Raw genomic sequence first — 17,023 nt, 5'->3', positions numbered from 1 at the left:
TGTACATGTACGGCACTGGTCCTTAAGTCATGTCCACCAGTGCTGTACATATACGGTTCAGGTCCTCTATGGGTTAAAGGACATATTTGTACCTATGAAAAACTGGCTGCCCTGTTACATGTGCACTTGGCAGCTGAAGGCATCTGTGTTGGTCCCATGTTCATATGTGTCCGCCGCATTGCTGAGAAAAATGTTTTAATATATGCAAATGAGCCTCTAGGAGCAATGGGGGAATTGCCAATACACACAGAGGCTCTGCTCTCTCTGCAACTTCCGCACCCTCTGCACTTTGACAGGGCCAGGTGAGAGGATGTTTACACTACCTAGCCCTGTAGATCGAGTAGAGAGGGCGCAGCAGTTGCAGAGAGAGCAGAGCCTCTAGGTGTAACAGCAACACCTCCGTTGCTCCTAAAGGATTCTAGATCCTTGTGTTCTGGAATATGACAACATTGGAGGATAATGGGTTCCTGGTTGTTTCACATTTGATTCTTCTCAATCTTTGGCAGTTAATTTGTGGATTTTTTTTTTCTCAATACGTTTCTTGCGACCCTGTTGACTATTTGCAGAAAAACGTTTGATGGTTCTGTGATCATGTCCTGATAACTTAGCAATTTCAAGAGTGCTGCATCCATCTGAAACAATAAGGAAACAATAAGACAGAGTACATTGAGAACAGTGAAGAAGGGCACATTTCCGGTTCAGAATTCTATCATCCCCATACGGTACAGGCCTAGAAAGTGGAGGGATTTTTCACATGTGAATCAACAAATGTTATCTATTTGATAAAATGCCCTTGCAGTCTGCTGTATGTCAGGGAAACAATGCAAGAATATGTAAGCACAAGTCCACAATAAGAACAAAAAATGTATTGTTACCAATCCCCCACCATTTTGACAAATATAAACATACAGTGTCACAATAGAGATTTCAGGTTTTGGAACAAATAAAGAGACCAAGAAGAGGAGGAGACATAAAGAAAATTGTATTACATAGAGAGGCATACTGGATCCATATGTTAAACACAATATATCCCAAGGGTTTAAATCGTGACTATTAAATTGCATGTCTGTAATATATAATGCATATCTACATTGTTGTTTCGGGTTCGCTGTCTTGTTTGTTCATTTCTATATTATTTTTTCTATAGACCTTATCGTCCCGTTGATCCTTTAGATTCTGATTTGTGTTGGGTTAATTACCGCCTACTGCTGGGCGTTTCGCATCACTTGTGTTCAGATTAATCATGTTATATATAGGTGATTTGTTCAAAATGATTATGCATTCTGATTGAGAAAGGTTTTGTGCCGAAACACGTCATATTATATCCTTTATGACAATAAAATAAAAAGAATATATTTGGAAGAAAGATATGGTTGCTGGGATTTTCTTATTCATATGGATCCATCTGAAAAACTTTTAATTTTAACTTTTCAGAGTCAGTTAAAGGGGTTATCCAAACCCCCCCCCCCCCCCCCCCCCCCCCCACACACACACAATGCCCAGGCCCCTCATACAGAGAATACTTACCTAGTGCCCGATTCCTGTGTCCTTTCAGATTCCTCCATGGCCGCCGCTGCATCTCCACCAGCTATGGGCCTTTATTAAGACTGGCGTCTAAACCGCCGATCTTAATAAGTGTTCCCCATAATTTTAGGCTGTCAATTAATATAAAATTATAGATGGTAAAGGGTATGTGGTTATACAATTATTAGGCAAGTGAGCCCATTTAAGAGATTTAAAGGGGTTATCCAAATACCCCACAATGCTCAGGCCCCTCATACAGAGAATATATACCTGGACCCCGATGCCTGTTTGCTTTCAGATCCCTCCATGGCCGCCTCTGCATCTCCCCGTCATGCAGATCACAACATCCGATGATAGATGATGCAGCCAATGGCAGGCCACGATAGTGACCTGCTCCCCTTGCTTCATGGGTGACATCACATGTGACACAAGGGGCCTGCTATTGGCTAAACCACCCTTCACCAGATGTTGTCATCTTCATGACAGGGAGATGCAGTGACAGCCATGGAGGGATCTGAAAGGAAACAGGGTCGGGGACCAGGTATGTATTCTCTGTATGAGGGACCTGAGCATTGTGGGGTGTTTACATTGTGGGGTGTTTGGATAACCCCTTTAAATCTCTTAAATGGGCTCACTAGTTGGTGGAGGATCTGCCAAAGAGGCGCAGGCCTCTCCATAACTTTGGCGCATCCAGCACTAGTTCTAAACGTTAGATAGCTTCTTAAAACAGAATGGTGAATGTGACAGGTCTGTCGGCCCGTTCCCTTCCCCGCCCACACCACGCCCACAATTTTAGACCTGGTGTAAGCTGGGCAAAGTTGCAGATAGCGGTGCAACTAACCGTTGCGCTGCCACCTGCACCTGAGATATGCCTAATTTAGGCGTATTTCAGTAATAATAAATGACCCTCTATGTTTTTTCCTTTTCTTTTCTAAATACAGAAATGTGTTCTTCAGCAGTGATGGCCAGTTCGCAGTGTTTGCCAGCGAACACATGCGGGCTGCCCTCTTGACTCACAAGTCCGGCGATGCACAGGTAAGCCCTTACCTGTGCCTGTGCTGGGAGCCGGTCTGAAATCAAATGTGATCACCGGGAGCAGGAAGTTCCAAGAACAGCCCGATGAAGGCCCCCGGTGGCTATTCTCGGAACTGCCTTCTCCCGGTGACCGCATTTGATTTCAGACCAGCTCGCGGCACAGGTAAGGGCTTACCTGTGCATCGCCGGAATTGTGAGTCAAGATGGCAGCCTGCATGTGTTCATTGGCGAACACTGCGAACTGGCCATCACTGTTCTTCAGTTGTTTTTAATACTGTAAATTAAAAAGCTTCTTAAATAACACAATGCAAAAATATAAAGGCTCAAGTTATTGTTATCCTGACAACGTGACAAAATATTGTTATGTTGATTACACTTCACACACACAGATGCTCAGGTAGGATCCTGCTCCCTAGGTCAATATTCACAGATAATCCGGATAAATGGATTGCACCACAGAGTATACAGCAATAAAAGCACTGGATAATAGACCTGCCTGTTGTTCAGCAACAGTGGTCACATCACACAGCGATTTTCATCACTTTTGAAGCTCGTGAAGCTTGTGAATATATATGGCGATCTGTGATAAGTAACCAGTAACATTACTGTCTCCATTTACGTTATCTTCATGATCACAGTCCGAAGGGGCACATAGAGAGCAGTCACTGATGCTTTAGATGGCCCAAAGACCCTTTGACATGTGACAAGAGGCCAGCATTGTAAAGGCCACATGGTGTGTTGCAGATTTTGTATTTCAGCTTATGAGCTTTAAGTTAAGTCTCTTATCACAGTACTACTGAGTCTTCCAGTGGCCTTACTTACAATACTTAAAACTCCATGACAGCTAAAAAAAATGGGCTAAGTTCTGGGATGATACAAATAAAATCAGCGGCACACCCAAAACAGATTCCTCCAGGTTCAACAGACTACTATTGAATACCAAACGCTCTAGAATAGAATAAACCTGTTCTATCCAAGGCACACATTTCTTCTATTCGGAGAGCTGCAGTGCTTTCACATAGGCTTGACCTGATCATCCGAACTATAGAGTTGTGGTGGTTTGCTGTGTGTTTAGTGTGACACTTCAGATTCTTGTAATTACTGAATATGTTTGACATTTCTATGAAAAGAAACAAAACTTGAACATGTACCATTTCCCCAACAGTGTTAAAGAACCCCATCTACAAGTTCTACAGATTTCCTGCATCTGACAACAAGTGGATCTGTGTTCGGGAGCAGATGTCAGAGAGCATCATGTCTTTTCATATCCCAAAGCAACTGCTTACCCTTTACTTAAAAGAAGACACCAGAAGGTAAAACAGAAGTCAGCAGTATCATGTTATTCATGGCGGTATGAAATGATAGCTTCCAGAATTTCTTATTTAATTGCATTGAAGTCAGTAACCATAAGGCACAATCTCCGTATCCTACCACAGTATACTATCATGGCACATAGCACTGAATTGTAACGTAGACTGCTTTATTCCCAAGGCAGCGCTCTGTCAGTTGGCAAGTGCCACTTTTCCACCATCTATTCATATATAAGATATGTAAGGGAAAGCTGGAAGTCACTGGGTTATGCTAATTTAATTTGCAGATCATTTTTCTTCCTGTCATTCTGCCTAATTTTTATTGACCTTTTCGTTGTAATGAGTTAGTATTCATATTCCCTAATTCACGGATAGGTACTTTTTACCTATTGGAAATGCCAATTGGTGTGATCAGATTTGATGTAGAATGATATTTATTATAGTTGCAAATAGAGTGAACAAAATACTAATACTATAAATAGAAATGTAGATGCTTCTCCAATGACCCCTTGATAATTGGGTTGTTAAACATTCCAAGTCAAGTGTAGCTCCAGTGATCCACTTGAAATCTCTTTGGATGTGTATCTCAGTATGTTTATAATCTAGAATTCAGAATAGACTGCTCTATGCTGTTTAACAACTCAGTTCAATTACAGGCTCCACATTCCATTTTAGTATGGAGCAGAATAGGAGGATTTAATTACTGCACCCATTGATTTCCAGCTTCAGGAGTAGAGAGAGTAAATAGGATGAGATATAGCTAATATAACTTAAATATCTTACCAAATCAGGGAATTGCACGCTGCATGCCTGTAGAAGAAACTTGCTAGCTTAGAATGTCCTGTCTCTGTCTCTTTCTCTATTTATCCTCCTCCCCCTTCCCCTTGCTCTCCCTCTCTTTCTCTCCCAGTGGCATAACTAGAAATGACTGGGCCCCACAGCAAATTTTTTGAATGGGCTCCACCAGAAACTTCTTCACAACCCCTCCTCCCATGCAACCCCCCTAGTCAAGATCGTTCTCTCAGACCAGGCCAAGCAGCTGCTCCATCTGTTTCCTACACATATATACTGTATGTCATGTCACTGTATATAATGTAATTGTATAATACTGTTGAGGGGGCCCTGACAAAATCTTTTAGACCTCGTTCTGAGTTTGGGCCCAGTAGCAGCTGCTTCCCTAGCTTCCACTATAACTACGCCCCTGAGTGTATGCAGATAGCCAGTGGCGCACATAGAGAAGTAAGGGCCCCATAGCAAAGATCAAACCAGGCGCTCCCCACAGGACAGAAGGGTTTCTGCTTAAACCCTTTTCAATGACCCTTGGGCCATTTTTCCACTGCTTCCTTTGCTAAATGTTGTTCTTTTAGAGGGAAGAGTCCTGACCAAGTTTTCACCTCCAGTAGAAGAGGAGATGATCACAACTAAGACTGGGCCCCATCTTACCCTGGGCTCCATAGCAGTTGCATGGTCTGCCGCTATGATAGTTACCCCCTGCAAGTAGCATAAAACAGGAGAAAACATAAGGAATATTTTACATTACATACCTTCTCATAGCATATACTAGGTTTAAAGGCTATGTACACTTTAAAGTCAATTTGTTTTATGATTGCAATTCACTCATTTTGCTCTAACAATCATTTTTTCAATTGGTCTATATTAAAAATATTTAGTTGTTCTGTCAAATAGGGTTAACTGTCTAGCTGTGTGAGTCATATGTTTACTTTCATTTTGTGCCCATCAGCAAATAACCCTTATCTCTAAACTACTAAACTAAACACTTATTCAAGACACATTTTTATGAGTAAGATAAGAATTGAGCTATAATGAGTGTTTAGGAGGTCAAAGATAAGGAGCCGTTAACTGAGCTGCCTGATGGAACACAAAATACAGAGCATACAGAGCATGCTACTTACTTCCTCCCTACTAGCATACCTCCATTCCTTGTAGATTGTAAGCCCTCACGGGAAAGGCCCTCTCTCCATCTGTGCCAGTCTGCAACTCGTCTTGTTCATACCTAGTGCAATTGTCTGTATTATGTATGTATATCCCTTATCATATGTATAGCACCATGGAATGAATTGCGCTTCAATAATAACTAAGAATAATACTGAAGAATCTCAAGGCTGTATATAGAAAGGGGCTCAACATTTTTTATAAATACCAATTAAAAAAAATATTTTTAGCTCAAAATTAGTACAATACAATAAAATAAAATTTCCCCAAAGGTGTCCATAGCCTTTAATCATTAGCAGTGACCTAGTGGTTCACTGCACTCCCACAGACTGTACCCTAGACATGCTCTTGTCAGTGAAAGACCTAGATAGAAAAGGGTGTCTTAGTAAGAACAGCGTGTAGACTCTTAGGATGACTTTCCATGCAGCAGATTATGTTTCTGTGACTGAGTATCATTTCCATTTGAAGAAATTTCAGCAACAAAATCTGCTGCATGGGAAGGCACGAGCAAGATCCGAATTTATTCACAGTGAACCGCGTTAAAAAACTGCAATTTCCTGGCTGCAGAGAGCCTTTATAGTGGTGTAGAACGCTGTGCCTTGCAGTAACACGCATAGGAAGTCTGTTGTGGTAGTGAAATAATACTGTGAGTCAGTATGACACGTACATGACAGGTGTCGCTCTTAGAATCACTGCACACTTCACTTATTAGGGCAGTCACGGGGCCAAAACTAACCAAAAAACTCAAGTGTGAACTCAGCCTTACAGGTCAATGTTAGCGCCAAGAAGAAGCGCACTCCTTTTACACAGTCGTCGGCTGCTTCCACATAGATGTCTACAGAACCTCTTCTATTAAGCGCTTATACAAGTAGAGCACCCCTGACAGAGTGGAGAGGGTGTCAGCAGTAAGTTTATGTTGGCGTCACTGATTATTTTGCCCTTCCTCTGATCCGTCAGAACAATAACCCCAAAAAAATTGATCCTGTCTGTGGAGCATCCGCCTTCAGTATTTCTAAAGCAAAAAAAAAACAGGAGTGAATCCAAAACAGAGATGACACTTGAATGGAATATTTGCATGTCTTCTGTGTTTTGTACCCACTCCTGCTTTTGGCTACCAAATCTTACAGCTGTTACATAGACAGGATTAGTTGTGCGTCTCATTTTCCCTTCCTACTGACAGATTAGAGGAAGGGTCAAATAAACAATGTCAGCCAGGCCGAAAGGCAAAATAGTGGCCCAGTCATGAAGTGGGGAGGGTGGGAACAGCATGAGAAGTCCAAAGAGTGGCCCTATGACATAGTCGTGAGGTGGAAGCATCATGAGGAGACCACATTTTCGTACTCCGAATATTTTCGTACTCCGAATATTTACCGCAAATTTTTCAATTGCCGATTTACACAATCAAGAAAATAATCACTGATAACGAATTCGTGAATATATGGCGAATATTCACCCAAATATTCGCGAAATATCACGAATTCGAATATTGCCCTTGACGCTCATCACTACATAGTGGCACAATGACAGTGTGCAGGTGGCAGCAGCAGCATCAGGAGGAGGCCAAAGGGTGGCACAATGACAGTGTGGAGGTGGCAGCAGCATCAGGAGGCCACAGAGCGTGGAGGTGGTGGCAGCAGCATCAGGAGGAGGCCACCAGGTGGCACAATGACAGTGTGAAGGTGGCAGCAGCATCAGGAGGCCACAGAGTGAGTGCCAAGGTGACATAGTGTGAAGGTGGCAGCAGCATCAGGAGACCACAGAGTGACCCGCCTCACTAAACACCCGTTCTGATGCCACACTACTGGCCAGGCAGGACAGCTTTTCCAGGGCAAACTCGGCCAGTTGTGGCCACAAATCCAGTTTGGCTGCCCAGTAGTCCAGCGGATCTTCAAGGTTGAGTGGCAGGGTGCACTCCAAGTACTGTATTCCACCACCTGCTGGTTCAGGTTCTGCTCTACGTCTAGCTGCTGGTGAGTAGTTTCTTCACTATGCGGGTGAAAAAAGCTGCTCATAAGCGACTGTAGACTCAGGCTGCTGATGTAGCTGGTACTGCTCCTGCCACCTCACCCCTCCCCTTCAGCCATGGCAGTAGAACGGGAGCGCAGACGGCCCCCCTGGTCAGACCTGTGAGAGAATGGACGATGGTGCAGATAGGCAGCGTCCAACTGACTACATAGGATGTCTCTATAGTAGTTCAGTTTTTCCTCCCTCTCAGCGTGTGTAAAAAAAGGCCCCCATTTTGGACCAGTAGTGAGGGTCCAACAAGGTGGAGAGCCAGAAGTCATCCCTCTGCCGAATGGTGACAATTCGGCTGTCACTACTCAAGTAAGTGAGCATGCATCGGGCCATTTACACAAGTAACTCAGAGGGACTCTCTGCCTCCATCTCCACTGCATACTGCCATGGTGTGTCTGAGTCCTCTGCCTCGTCTTCTCCATCACCCTGTAGCTCCTCTGGCTGCTCCTGCTCCTCCCCTCCTGTCACCTGTGTAGAAAAACCACCCATTTTGCTACACATTGCTTGTGCTCCAATGTCCTCCTCGTCCAGTTCAGCCCCCACAAGTCTCATGAGGCCATGAGATCTAGGCGTAACATTTACAGTCCCCTGACCAGCCAGATTTACCAGCATCTGTTCCAGGACATGAAGCAGTGGAATGACGTTGTTCATCCCGTAGTCCTGGCGACTGACAAATAACGTGGCCTCCTCAAAGGGCCTGAGAAAACGGTAGGTGTCAATCATGAGCTGCCACTGGCTGACATCGAAGTTAAACAGGGGAGTACTCCTGTCCGCCTGAATCATCAAGAAATCGTTTATGTTTTTTCTCTGTTCGTATAGTCGGTCCAACATATGGAGGGTGGAATTCCAATAGGTGGAAACGTCGCATATCAGCCTATGTTGGGGATGCCGTTCTGCCGCTGCAGCTCAAGGAGGGTGTGTTTTGCGGTGTACAAGTGGCTGAAGTGCATGCAAAGTTTCCAGGACATTTTTAGGATGTCTTGCAGATGGGTAGAAGACTTCAGGAACCGCTTGACAACTAGAGATGGCCCGAACTATCCGACGGCGAACAGTTCCCGGCGAACATAGCTTGTTCGCGTTCGCCTCTGCCGGGCGAACACATGCGATGTTCGGTCCGCCCCCTATACATCATCATTGAGCAAACTTTGACCCTGTACCTCACAGTCAGCAGACACATTCCAGCCAATCAGCAGCATACCCTCCCTCCCAGACCCTCCCACCTCCTGCACAGCATCCATTTTAGATTCATTCTGAAGCTGCAGTCTTAGTGAGAGGAGGGAGACTGTAACTGCTGCTGATTTAATTGGGAAATCGATAGCTAGGCTAGTGAATTCAGTGTCCACTCCAGTCCTGAAAGACTCATCTGATCTCTGCTGTAAGGACAGCGTCCTGACAGCACCCCAAAAAGCCCTTTTTAGGGCTGCAACATTAGTCTGCTTTTTTTTTTTCCTTTATATACATATTGCAGTTGCCTGGCCTGCCTGTGTGTGAGGAGCTGCAGGCCCACAGACTGTAGTGTGCCCACTGCCAGTGCTCACCCCTGTCATTCCGTGTGGCACAGGACTTTGCTTAAAAAAAGGCACTTAATTTTTACACTTTAATCTAAGGTTAGTTGCCTGCCAGTGTGTGTCAGGCTGACTTCCACTGACTGTAGTGTGCCCACTGCCAGTGCCCACCACTCATACCGGCTGGCACAGGACTTTGCATAAAAAAGGCATTTAATTTTTACACTTTAGTGTAATTTCAGCTGCTTGCCTGCTGCTAGTGTGTGTCAGGCCGACTTCAACTGACTGTAGTGTGCCCACTGCCAGTGCCAACCACTGATACCGGGTGGCACAGTAGCTTGCCGATAAATAAGGCATTTAATTTTTAGACAGTAGTCTAAATTCAGTTGCTTGCCTGCTGCCAGTGTGTGTCAGGCCCGCTTCCACTGACTGTAGTGTGCCCACTGCCAGTGCCAACCACTGATACCGGGTGGCACAGTAGCTTGCCGATAAATAAGGCATTTAATTTTTAGACAGTAGTCTAAATTCAGTTGCTTGCCTGCTGCCAGTGTGTGTCAGGCCCTCTTCCACTGACTGTAGTGTGCCCACTGCCAGTGCCAACCACTCATACCGGGTGGCACAGTAGCTTGCCGATAAATAAGGCATTTAATTTTTACACTTTAGTGTAATTTCAGTTGCTTGCCTGCTGCCAGTGTGTGTCAGGCCCGCTTCTACTGACTGTAGTGTGCCCACTGCCAGTGCCAACCACTCATACCGGGTGGCACAGTAGCTTGCCGATAAATAAGGCATTTAATTTTTACACTTTAGTGTAATTTCAGTTGCTTGCCTGCTGCCAGTGTGTGTCAGGCCCGCTTCCACTGACTGTAGTGTGCCCACTGCCAGTGCCAACCACTGATACCGGGTGGCACAGTAGCTTGCCGATAAATAAGGCATTTAATTTTTAGACAGTAGTCTAAATTCAGTTGCTTGCCTGCTGCCAGTCAGTGTGTCAGGCCCTCTTCCACTGACTGTAGTGTGCCCACTGCCAGTGCCAACCACTCATACCGGGTGGCACAGTAGCTTGCCGATAAATAAGGCATTTAATTTTTACACTTTAGTGTAATTTCAGTTGCTTGCCTGCTGCCAGTGTGTGTCAGGCCCGCTTCTACTGACTGTAGTGTGCCCACTGCCAGTGCCAACCACTGATACCGGGTGGCACAGTAGCTTGCCGATAAATAAGGCATTTAATTTTTAGACAGTAGTCTAAATTCAGTTGCTTGCCTGCTGCCAGTGTGTGTCAGGCCCGCTTCCACTGACTGTAGTGTGCCCACTGCCAGTGCCAACCACTGATACCGGGTGGCACAGTAGCTTGCCGATAAATAAGGCATTTAATTTTTACACTTTAGTGTAATTTCAGTTGCTTGCCTGCTGCCAGTGTGTGTCAGGCCCGCTTCCACTGACTGTAGTGTGCCCACTGCCAGTGCCAACCACTGATACCGGGTGGCACAGTAGCTTGCCGATAAATAAGGCATTTAATTTTTAGACAGTAGTCTAAATTCAGTTGCTTGCCTGCTGCCAGTGTGTGTCAGGCCCTCTTCCACTGACTGTAGTGTGCCCACTGCCAGTGCCAACCATTCATACCGGGTGGCACAGTAGCTTGCCGATAAATAAGGCATTTAATTTTTACACTTTAGTGTAATTTCAGTTGCTTGCCTGCTGCCAGTGTGTGTCAGGCCCTCTTCCACTGACTGTAGTGTGCCCACTGCCAGTGCCAACCACTGATACCGGGTGGCACAGTAGCTTGCCGATAAATAAGGCATTTAATTTTTAGACAGTAGTCTAAATTCAGTTGCTTGCCTGCTGCCAGTGTGTGTCAGGCCCACTTCCACAGACTGTAGTGTTCCCACTGCCAGTGCCAACCACTGATACCGGGTGGCACAGTAGCTTGCCGATAAATAAGGCATTTAATTTTTAGACAGTAGTCTAAATTCAGTTGCTTGCCTGCTGCCAGTGTGTGTCAGGCCCACTTCCACAGACTGTAGTGTGCCCACTGCCAGTGCCAACCACTCATACCGGGTGGCACAGTACCTAGCACGCGTAGTACCACTTATCTAAAAAAAAAATGACAGGCAGAGGCAGGCCACCCCGCAGGGGCCGTCGTGGTCGTGGTGCTGTGATTTCCACTGTCCCTGGAATAATGCCCAGTTTTCAGAGGCCACGTACCCTGAACCCGAAAAATTCAGAGGACGTAGTTGACTGGCTTAGACAGGACACCCAATCTTCAACAGCTTCCGCTAAGAACCTTGACGCACCATCCTCCTCCAACTCAGCTTCGGTCACCTGCTCTCAAGTTACCACGCACCCGCCCGTCGCCACTACCACCACAGCCACCACAGCCGCTTCACTTGATCCGTCAGAGGAGTTATTTACACATCAGTTGGATGCAATTAGTGATGCGCAACCATTATTGCCAGATGATGTAGATTACGGGGATATGTCTCAGTCAGGCAGGATTACACACATGGACGTACAGTGTGATGATGATGATGTTGTACCCGCTGCTGCTTCCTTTGCTGAGGTGTCAGATACAAGTGAAGCGGTTGATGATGACGATGTGTCCACGGATGCCACGTGGGTGCCTGCTCGAAGAGAAGAAGAGGGGGAAAGTTCTGAAGGGGAGACAGAGAGAATGAGGAGACGAGTTGGAAGCAGGGGGAGGTCGTCGCAAGGAGTTAGTGGCACAGTCAGACAGCATGTATCGGCACCTGGGGTCAGCCAGACAGCACGCCAGTCAACGCATGCTGTTGCCACCACTAGAATGCCGTCATTGCAAAGCTCAGCAGTGTGGCATTTTTTTTGTGTGTCTGCCTCTGATAAAAGCAATGCCATTTGCAACCTGTGCCAAAAGAAACTGAGTCGTGGGAAGTCCAACACCCACCTTGGTACAACTGCTTTGCGAAGGCACATGATCTCACATCACAAACGCCTATGGGATCAACACATGAGTACAAGCAGCACACAAACTCAAAGCCACCATGCTCCTCCTGGTCCTGCATCTTCAGCCACGTCAACCACTGCTGTCCTCCCTGCCCCCTCTCAACCACCCGCCACTCCATCTCTCACCTTCAGCAGTTCCTGCTCATCTGCCCACAGTCAGGTGTCTGTCAAGGACATGTTTGAGCATAAGAAGCCAATGTCACAAAGTCACCCCCTTGCCCGGCGACTGACAGCTGGCTTGACGGAACTCTTAGCCCGCCAGCTTTTACCATACCAGCTGGTAGAGTCTGAGGCCTTCAAAAAATTTGTCGCTATTGGGACACCACAGTGGAAGGTACCCGGCCTAAATTTTTTTTCATAAAAGGCAATTCCTGATATGGGACGTAACAGGGATTAAACTGATGAGAATAATACTACAGAAAATACCACTCATATCGGTGGAGGGAGCCAGCGTTTTTTTAACCATCTCCCCGTTCAAAAAATCTATTTAATAAATGGCCCCCAGATTGGGGATGTTAGAGGGATTAAACTGATGAGAATAGTACTACAGAAAATACCACTCATATCGGGTGTGACAGTAAATTGCACGGCGCAGATGCAGTCACCGTGGTTTAAAACAGAGTGGAGGGAGCCAGCGTTTTTTTAACCATCTCCCCGTTCGAAAAATCTATTCAATAAATGGCACCCAGATTGGGGACGTTAGAGGGATTAAACTGATGAGAATAGTACTACAGAAAATACCACTCATATCGGGTGTGACAGTAAATTGCACGGCGCAGACGCAGTCACCGTGGTTTAAAACAGAGTGGAGGGAGCCAGGTTTTTTTTAACCATCTCCCCGTTCGAAAAATCTATTCAATAAATGGCACCCAGATTGGGGACGTTAGAGGGATTAAACTGATGAGAATAGTACTACAGAAAATACCACTCATATCGGGTGTGACAGTAAATTGCACGGCGCAGACGCAGTCACCGTGGATTAAAACAGAGTGGAGGGAGCCAGCGTTTTTTTAACCATCTCCCCGTCCGAAAAATCTGTTTAATAAATGGCCCCCAGATTGGGGAGTCGGGGACGTTAGAGGGATTAAACTGATGAGAATAGTACTACAGAAAATACCACTCATATCGGGTGTGACAGTAAATTGCACGGCGCAGACGCAGTCACCGTGGATAAAAACAAAGGGGAGGGAGCCAGCGTTTTTTTAACCATCTCCCCGTTCGAAAAATCAATTCAATTGACCTTTCGGGGACCCTTGGTGTTGTACGTGGCTGGGTGGAGGAAGAAACCTTCAATGACATCACCGGGACGTGGCTAGCTTGGTATCCAACCTTGTGCAAATGGGGAGTTTGCGGTTGTGCAAATGAACTGTTTGCGGTGCATTAAAAGGGGAGTTTGGTCTGTCAATGTCTGTGATGCGGGCGTAACCCTTACACTACCTGATCGATACAACATCATACCTGATCGTATACACACACTGGATGTTTTAAAGCACGTTATTCCAAACAATTTAGGAATGTTAGTTGATTTATGCCCTTTATGGATTAAAACCCGACTCTGCGTCCACTACGTAATTTTCCATGGGAGTTTTGCCATAGATCCCCCTCCGGCATGCCACAGTCCAGGTGTTAGACCCCTTGAAACAACTTTCTCATCACTATTGTGGCCAGAAAGAGTCCCTGTGGGTTTTAAAATTCGCCTGTCTATTGAAGTCTATGGCGGTTCGCCCGGTTCGCCAGTTCGCGAACATTTGCGGAAGTTCGCGTTCGCTGTTCGCGAACTGAAAATTTTATGTTCGCGACATCACTATTGACAACCAGATTGAACACGTGTGCCATGCAGGGCGCATGGCTCAGCACTCCTTGATTCAGTGCCGAAACCATGTTTTTCCCGTTGTCGGTCACCATGGTTCCGATTTTAAGTTGTCGCAGAGAAAGCTAGGATTCGATTTCTTGATGAAGGACATGGAGCATTTCCTTCCCTGTGTTACTCCGTTTGCCCAGGCAAACGAAGTGCAGAACAGCGTGACACTGCCATGCCCTGCACATGTGGTATGCTGGAGGGGCACTGTGAATTTTCCCTGCAGTGGAGGCTGAGGACACGGTGGAGGATGAGGAGGCAGAGGCGGACATTGTCGCAGGACCAATGGTCCTGTGAGAACGTGGAGGCAGAAGCGGCGTCACCTGGTCAAGTTGCTGGTGTGGCTGTAAAGGAACCACATTCACCCAGTGGGCCGTAAAGGACATGTATTGTCCCTGACCATAGTGTCGCAGGACCAACGGTGTGAGAACGTGGAGGCAGAAGCGGCGTTACCTGGCCAAGTTGCTGGTGTGGCTGTGAAGGAACCACTTTTACCCAGTGGGCCGTAAAGGACATGTATGGTCCTGACCGTAGTTACAGTGCCATACGTTGGCGCTGCCGTGCACTTTGGCAGACACCAACAGGCTCAAGGACTGGCCCACCTTCTGTTCTACATACATGTGCATGGCTGGTACTGCCTTTTTGGCAAAGAAATGACGGCTTGGGACTCTCCACCTCGGCTCGGCACAAGCCATCAGTCCTCTGAAAGGTGCAGAGTCCACCACTTGGAAAGGGAGGGACTGCACCACCAGCAGCTTGGCCAGGAGAACATTTAGCTTCTGCGCCGTTGAATGAGTGCACGATTACTGTTGTCTCTTGGCAATCGCTTCGGTGATCGATTGCTGATGTAATGACTGACGAGGAGTAGGAGGAGGAGCAGGAGCATCAGGACCAGCAAATGATGGGAAGGACAAACGGCTCCCTTCGGCTGAGGTGGTGGAGCCTTGACTGCCTGAAATCTGGTGCGTGCCACTGGGTGATGCAGCGGTTGCTGTGACAGGCTGGACCACCACATCGAAGCCACGGTTCTCCTAGGCCACTTTATGGTGACGCTGAAAATATTGACGCAGGGCCGTGGTGCCAACATTGGCACCTTGGCACGCTTCACCTTCTGCCCACAGATTCTACAAATGGCCATGTTCACTTCCTCCGGCGGCCTAACAAAAAACTGCCACACCGCCGAGTAGGTGATTTAACCACCAAGACTCCGCACTGACTGACTGCTACCGCCGCTGCTTCCGTGAACCCCTGCACCGCTACTTTCCAGGCAGGTAGGCTCCTGCAAAGCAGGTGGTCTACCCCGGGCACCTTTGGCTCCCGGCGTCCCACTGCTGCCACCCTGCTGACTCCCAGCCACGCTAGTGACTTGCTGGATCCGCCACTGCCTCATGGGCAAGCTGCAACCCTCTTCTCCCGATGATGATGAAAGCCCCTAGTTCACCTGGCTACCAAGTGCGATCAGCTACATCATCGAGTACTGTCTGCACGTCACTGATGTCCTCCTCAACGGTCTCTGAGTCAGGAGCCTGAACGCTCACAACACCAGCTCCCACGCCACTCTCCTCATCACTACTTGCATGCCTACCAAAGGAAGCAGCGGATGTCTCCTCCACATCTTGGCTGGCCAGTAGCTGCTGACTGTCCTCCAGTAGCTCGTCCTCGCTGTATAGTGGAGATGGGCCCACAGCATTTTATACTTCTCTGTCTGAGGGAACAGAAAAGGACAGAGACAGGTTGAGGACAGGTGAGGGCACAGGGCCTGCTCCCGGGCCATGCCAATTAAGGGTTGTGTCTGACAAACCCACCGACTCTTGGCTGGGGGTGTCTGATGTCACTTGGGATGAAGTGGATGACCGAGTAAACCATTCAAGAACCGCTGGGTTGCTGGTCAAGACACGACTGCTAGATAACACCGGGAGCTCAGGCCTCTCGCTGCGACTCCTGCTGCCACGCCCCCTTACTCTGCTGCGACCTGTGCCTGCGCCAGAAACATTTAGTCCTCTGCCACTCTCTGTGCATTGCCTGGCACTTCTCTGTCTGACATACTGTTAAATAAAATAAATAAATAAAAAGGAAATTAAAACACCCCAAAAAAGTTTGTAATTTTCTCACTACACCACACAACGACTAATAAGCCCTTTTTTTCCACTAATACACGCCAAAAAGGGCTTTAGAACATATCACTGCACCACTGAACGGCAAATAATATGTATTGTTTTTCCACTAATACACGCCAAAAAGGGATTTACTACCTATAACTGCACTGCTGAATGGCAAATATATATATATTTTGCCACTAATACATGCCAAAAAGGGCTTTAGAACATATAACTGCACCGCTAAATGTCAAATAATATATTTTTTTTTGCCACTAATAAATGCCAAAAAGGGCTGTAATTTTCTCATTTCACCCCACAACGGCAAATACTTTATTTGTGCCACTAATACACGCCAAAAAGGGCTTTAGAACATATAACTGCATCGCTGAACAGCAAATATATATTTTTTTGCCACTAATACAAGCCAATAAGAGCTGTAATTTTCTCATTTCACCAAACAGCAAATACTTTTTTTGTGCCACTAATGCACGCCAAAAAGGGCTTTAGAATATATAACTGCACCACTTACCAGAAAATATATATTTTTTTGCCATTAATACACGCCAAAAAGGGCTGTAATTTTCTCACTTCAACACAGAACGGCTAATAAGCCCTTTTTTTCCACTAATACAAACCAAAAAATGCTTTAGAACATATAACTGCACCAGGCAAATAAGACGCACAAATATTTTCTTGTAGTAAAGCCTGTTAATGGCTGTATCAAACAGCACTTGCACCCCAATAACA

General features: G+C 46.3%; 1 protein-coding gene across 6 annotated transcripts in view; it reads left to right on the top strand.

Annotated features, from left to right (window-relative positions):
* Positions 1-17,023, top strand: part of INPP4B (inositol polyphosphate-4-phosphatase type II B) — a 698,485-nt gene that overhangs the window by 468,634 nt on the left and 212,828 nt on the right. For all 6 annotated transcript variants that reach the window (XR_005776353.1, XM_040418490.1, XM_040418489.1 and 3 more), the window contains one exon: positions 3,725-3,872. Coding sequence is in view for 5 of the 6 variants with exons in the window: in XM_040418490.1 (XP_040274424.1) it covers positions 3,725-3,872 (148 nt within the window). In the remaining variant the exon portion in view is untranslated. The remainder of the gene's footprint in view (positions 1-3,724; positions 3,873-17,023) is intronic.

This window comes from Bufo bufo, chromosome 2 (assembly GCF_905171765.1).
Source record: "Bufo bufo chromosome 2, aBufBuf1.1, whole genome shotgun sequence".
NCBI lineage: Eukaryota > Metazoa > Chordata > Amphibia > Anura > Bufonidae > Bufo > Bufo bufo.
The sequence above is the reverse complement of the archived record's forward strand: the minus strand, read 5'-3'. Positions and strand labels throughout refer to the sequence as shown.